The sequence below is a fragment of the Austrofundulus limnaeus genome, unplaced genomic scaffold (genome assembly GCF_001266775.1).
Source record: "Austrofundulus limnaeus strain Quisiro unplaced genomic scaffold, Austrofundulus_limnaeus-1.0 Scaffold100, whole genome shotgun sequence".
NCBI classification, from domain to species: domain Eukaryota; kingdom Metazoa; phylum Chordata; class Actinopteri; order Cyprinodontiformes; family Rivulidae; genus Austrofundulus; species Austrofundulus limnaeus.
Genome location: NW_013952502.1, coordinates 367375 through 372761, shown reverse-complemented (window position 1 = coordinate 372761; position 5387 = coordinate 367375). Strand labels below are relative to the sequence as shown.

At 39.4% G+C, this 5387-nt stretch overlaps 2 protein-coding genes across 3 annotated transcripts in view; one reads left to right on the top strand and one right to left on the bottom strand.

The window, feature by feature from the left end:
• Window positions 1–217: 217 nt before the first annotated feature.
• Window positions 218–4253, bottom strand: arl8 (ADP-ribosylation factor-like 8). Its single transcript, XM_014013320.1, has 6 exons — window positions 3885–4253; window positions 2598–2658; window positions 2356–2503; window positions 1701–1784; window positions 1391–1542; window positions 218–510 (listed from the first exon to the last, which is right to left on the bottom strand). Exons 1-6 carry the CDS (start codon window positions 3928–3930, stop codon window positions 462–464), a joined length of 540 nt encoding a protein of 179 aa, XP_013868774.1. The 5' UTR covers window positions 3931–4253; the 3' UTR covers window positions 218–461.
• Window positions 4254–4748: 495 nt separating this feature from the next.
• Window positions 4749–5387, top strand: part of nsun6 (NOP2/Sun RNA methyltransferase 6) — a gene marked incomplete in the record, with an annotated part of 8273 nt that continues 7634 nt past the window's right edge. The window contains 2 exon segments of one of the 2 annotated variants that reach the window (XM_014013318.1): window positions 4749–4821; window positions 5194–5289. In XM_014013318.1, the coding sequence (XP_013868772.1) occupies window positions 5215–5289 (75 nt within the window). 2 annotated transcript variants of the gene reach the window in all.

The window sequence follows — 5387 nt, the reverse complement described above, 5'->3', positions numbered from 1 at the left end:
AACTAAAACATGTAACAAAACAACAAAACACCAGAAAAAAAATTTAAATAATGTGCACTGTAACAACGTTGTCATATTACCATTAGAGCTGCTTTTACAATACTGTGTAAACCCTTTGACCTGAACAAAAACCTTACAGGGAAAAAAATAAACACCAGATTTGGGTTGCACCATTGTTGGGATTCCACATGCTCTGGAGATCTGGAGTAATGCAACATGATATGTAGTGTAGAATGTGAGAAAAGATCATTCTTTAGTAAAAGTCACTGCTTGTTCCAATAGCAAGTCTCTAAATATTCGTAGCTGGTCAGCAGGAGAAGCAACGACGACGTTGGACATCCATGTGCTTGTCCTGTGCCGGTGCAATGTTCCATAAAAAGGGGAAATGAAAGGAACTATAAGCCAGGAAGGACATGATGCTGTGATGAAGGTAGTCAGACTGTTGATGGCAGAACCAGAGGCTATCTGAGTCCAGCTCTGGAGGTCATCCACTCCAGGCCTTGGCATAAACTGGGAAATAAACAGATAGGCATCAGAGTAGTAGTGTGACTCAGTTCCCCTTTAAAAAACAATCTATATACCTTATGCCTGTGAGTGCTACTGTAGTAATGATTATAGGTACGACTTCCTGCTAGAAACAGGAAGCAGCAGTAGGCTTTGATTAACCAAGATAGCAGAGCAAGGGCCATGATTACCAGAACAAGCTCCGTTTTTGTTTTGTTTACATTCAACAACAGTTTACAAAYGGCCCTGCCAAGTTCAGGAACTGGTTTTGCTGTTCTCATCCTTGTGATTGAACATAGACCCAAAACACCAAAAMACGTGTTCCCTGTGAAAAGCAGTATAGTTTCCATTGCCCACCAACAGATGAGAAATCAAGAAGGTCTTCCCCCATCTCTCCACYGCAGCAGTATAGTTATATTGTCCTATTTGAGCTCTGTCAGTAAGTGTTCCCACATTTTTTACATCTACARTGCTCATAAAAAACGATGTTAGCTCGTACTGTTAGCAAAAAAAACAAAAACCGGTTCTGGTTTGCCCCGAACATTGCTCTCATAATTCACGCAWGGCATCRTGGGGTCTAGGAATAAGGTGGATACACAAAATTTTAAGACTTCTATGTTTATAGTAATATAACAAACAATGCATGTTGGCACAATGAACAACTATTAAAAAAACCCTACATTTCTTCTTTACAACTCAGCATTTTCTGACAACAGAGCGAGCAGTTCGAAACATCTCTCTATATACAGTATATACATTTACTTTGACTCAGTGTTGACAGTATGACAGCATATTTGAATGAAACCTCATCTAATGTTTAAATAAATTAAATGCTCTCAGTCCTMTGACTTGGTCCGTTTTTGCAAAYGTAGCAGATTTCCCTTACCCCTCTCCTGTAAGAGCACAGCAGGATTGTATGTGCCAGGGGTGGTCTTTAATGGMGCTCAGGGTGAGGTATTTGGAAATCTCTGCTGCAGACATGCAGTCCTTCATGTCCTGTTTATTGGCAAATATCAACACCGCTGCTTTGCGCAGGTCCTGAGGTAGAATATGGAGAACAATGAACACAATAARATAACTCTTACACATCTAATGAAAYACACGTTAGAAACAATGTGGCTGCATAGCTACATCAACGGCTATTCTTGGCCAGCGTGCGGCTCGCTTCCTCACTSAAGTGTTCAAATGAGTTTCACCTCATGAGCTAGCATTCGGTAGAGCTCCTCTTTGGAGATRGCCAGTCTCTCTCTGTCTGTGCTGTCAACCACCAGAATGATGAACTGTAGAGCAGAAGACAAATTGGATGAAATACGACATGATTGTTAAAGTTGCTTCGACGAACAACAGATATGTATCTGATTTAATACCAGGTTCTAAGTAAGAGAAATGTGTTTTTGTAAGCATCCTCTAAATTCAGTAAGTACTCTGTATCGGTGAGTACCCAAACTCATWCTCGGTTTGAGAAAAACTGGTATCAGGAMACCCCTAAATAAAACCAACTTATAATAAATCAGGAGAAAACAGATGAAAGCTTGGTAGCATATAAGTCTCCGTCTTGAATAATGAGTTATCTGAATATTCCACATCACGCGCAGGGTTGCGGTTACATTTCTGTGGTTCCGTGGTGAACAACGTTGAYGTTCTCACAGTTTTCTGTTCTGCTTTTACCCTCATATTTTCAAAAGCCAGCTGAACTCAACTTTGCGCCTCTGACGAGCGTCTTTGTGAAGGCTTTGACCTCTCTGACCTGGGCGGGCCCAGCTGCCGTGAGTGCAAACGCGCCAGCTGCCGCTCTCAGGAGGAAAAGAAAAGGCGCTCGCGAGAAGCGTAAAACAATAGCATGAATCTCACCTCCGTGTTGGAGTAGTAGGTATTCCAGGAGGACCTGAGGGACTCCTGTCCCCCTATGTCCCACATCAGGAAGTGGGTGTTCTTCACCACGATCTCTTCCACGTTGCTGCCGATGGTGGGTGACGTGTGCACCACCTCGTTCATCAGACTAAAACGATTACAGTAAACCGGGTAAATGTGTTCAGRAGCAGGGAAATAAAAATGTTTAAGAGACTGTATTTTCAAACAAAAACTRCACTCACAACTGGTAGAGTATAGTGGTTTTTCCTGCGTTGTCCAGTCCTACAATGATCACCTTGTGCTCTGCAATACAAAGGGTTTGTTACGTTGGACTTTTTATGATAAGCAGAAAAACACTGAATGTACTGTTGAYTGTAAAAACACTGAACAGCGAGTACAAAATCAAACTGTTTACAGTCTATACAAAACCTTTTTGTCACATATGCAGCAGGTTTTAAATATAATCATAGAAGAACTTCCTGACCATCAGAAAACCACATGGGACAGAAGGGAGGATTTTAAAAGCAGCTGTGAAGCAGACAATGTGGCAGACTGAATGAAGTGTGTGACTTGACACATACAAGTTAAAACCTTTGGAACAAAGGTTCAGAAGTTCYCTGGCCTTGTGAGGTCTGAGCGGGGGGAAGGAAGTCTGGTCAGGGGGCTCTGTTGGGGTGAACTATGCTGACTTTTTTTGAGGATGTGCTTTGTGTATTGCTTCCTGAAAAAGGGGGCTATCGTGTGTCGATCACAAGCAGTCCATCCAGATACAAATGTGGAAATGACACTAAAATAAGATCACGAGCAGATTGCTACATTCACATTTAAGGCCATTTTTTTATGTTTGGCTAAAAGAGATGCACTTGTGCTAAAAAAAAAAAAAAAAGTCACGCATGTATGGCTATAAAATTACCAGTACACCTTAGCTAGATTTCTGCTAATCTAATTAAAGTGTTTAGTTTCTACTCAGACCACTATGTAATCCCTTTATACGAGTAAAACTTGACACTGGGTTAGGGTCACATTCAGAATGAGAGCAGATACTTTTTTTTCTTTTTATTGTAAAGCTGTAAAAGCACCGTAATTCATACAGAATATGACAGCACAACACCGACACAAAATATGATCTAGGTGAGCTAATAATAGAGCAAACAAACTTTGAGAAATTTTACWCGTAGTTAGACAATGAGCTGTGTCCTGATTAACAAAATGGATAAACTTTCGTATKAAGTAGTTGATCTGGTTTATACACTAAACCAGATTAGCTACTACAGTGKCTAGATGCAATTAATAAATTAAGAGTTGCGATTGTTGTTTTGCGAYGAAGAGTTGAACAAAGACTCCGAAGAGCAGAGTAGATTCAAAGAGATGTAGTAGTGACATAATTCACCCTCACCATCTGTTGTTGTGGCTCGGCTGCTCACTTTGTGCTAACAGTTCACATTATCCCCGCTTCAGCAGCGGGAGGTTCGTCAGCTGTAATAATTAATTAAATAAATAAATAAATAAATTTTTGTCACGACACCCACCTTGGTTACAAAAGAAGCTCCACAGTTTGGCGAATATTAGGCCCATTGTTCGGGTTGAAACGAGCCTATGTCCCCGTCAGTAGAGCGGCCAGCAGCTCTGAGCTTCTCCGCTCCTTCGTCCACACGCCGTCCGTGGAAGGCTTCGGCGAGCTAACATTAGCTGGACGTTTTCTTGCCAGAAGAAGAGCACCAACCCAAAGATTTAAACGAAGACTCCATACGGCCCGGTACCGGATAATACGAACCTGACGCCAAGGACAACAATAGTTGGGGGGTGACTAATTACCGACTACTGACTGAGACAAGCCGTCCGTTCAGCCCAGCGACGAGTCCACACAGCTGACAACAACTCGTGCCCGTTAGCTGCTATCACTGGAAAAAGTAATCCCATCCTGAGTATCCTCCGGTTACGTGATGACGTCAGACATTTGCGTCAATTTTATTTTAMCACTTTTTACTAAAGTTTGGAATTGTATTTCCTTTTTAAAGGTGCRTGCTATTTATACATTTTTGTTTTGTTGATTATGTTCTTTAAAAATTCTTTTAGATTTTTTTTTGTTTGGCATAAAAAAGAAACACGATGTTTGTTTACAAACAAACAAACAAACAAACAAACAAATAAATAAATAAATAAATAAATAAAACTGCCACCAGACCATTGCACTCTGCGTTTTTTCTTTTTTGGCTAAACACATTTTTGTACGAAGAATTATATTAGGCATGAACTGAAAAAAATTAACCGAATGAAAAAAAAAACTTAGTTAAGTATTTTGTAAAGTGTACATTTCTATATATAAAAAACCCATTAAAACCTTTATAAAAGGTATATAAAGGGGGTTAAAAATCCTCGAGCCTTCGTTCATGTGTCATGTGACCTACGCAGTGACGTATGCGGAAATAGTAGCGCTAATAGCAGCAACCAAAGCTGTAACGTGCTGTAAGTACTTCCAGACGAAAAACRTCATTCTTTTATAAAAACAAAACATTTTAAACGTACAGTTAAACGTGTAAGAAAACGTGTTAAGTCAAAACGAAAACGTTTTATTAATTTGATTGATTTAATGTAAACAAATGTTATTCAAGGAAGTTGTGCTTTTTAAAGTAAACAGCAGGATAAGATGTATTCACTGAATACAACGAAGATGTTATTATTAGCTATTTAAATATTTTTCATATTAAAACTATGCCTGTAAAGATCTAGTCTAAATTCAGTGKAAGTCTTATCAAAAGACTAGTATGTATCTAAAATCCAATATTCTGTCAACCCTGCTTTTTTGTTTACTTTCAGTTATTCTTTGAACACGCTCAGGTTTTGCTGAACTCAGGAGAAATGCCGGTCTTTCCAAGAATTTCCCTGAAGCCTGAGGTGACTGAATATCTTCGAAAAGTCTACCTAAACAACGAGGTGAGAATATTTTTTTGGTGGGAAAAAAAATACAATACTAGAAGAAACCAGCTGCATGTTTTATGATAAGTTGGAGACAATACAGGAAAAATATATTT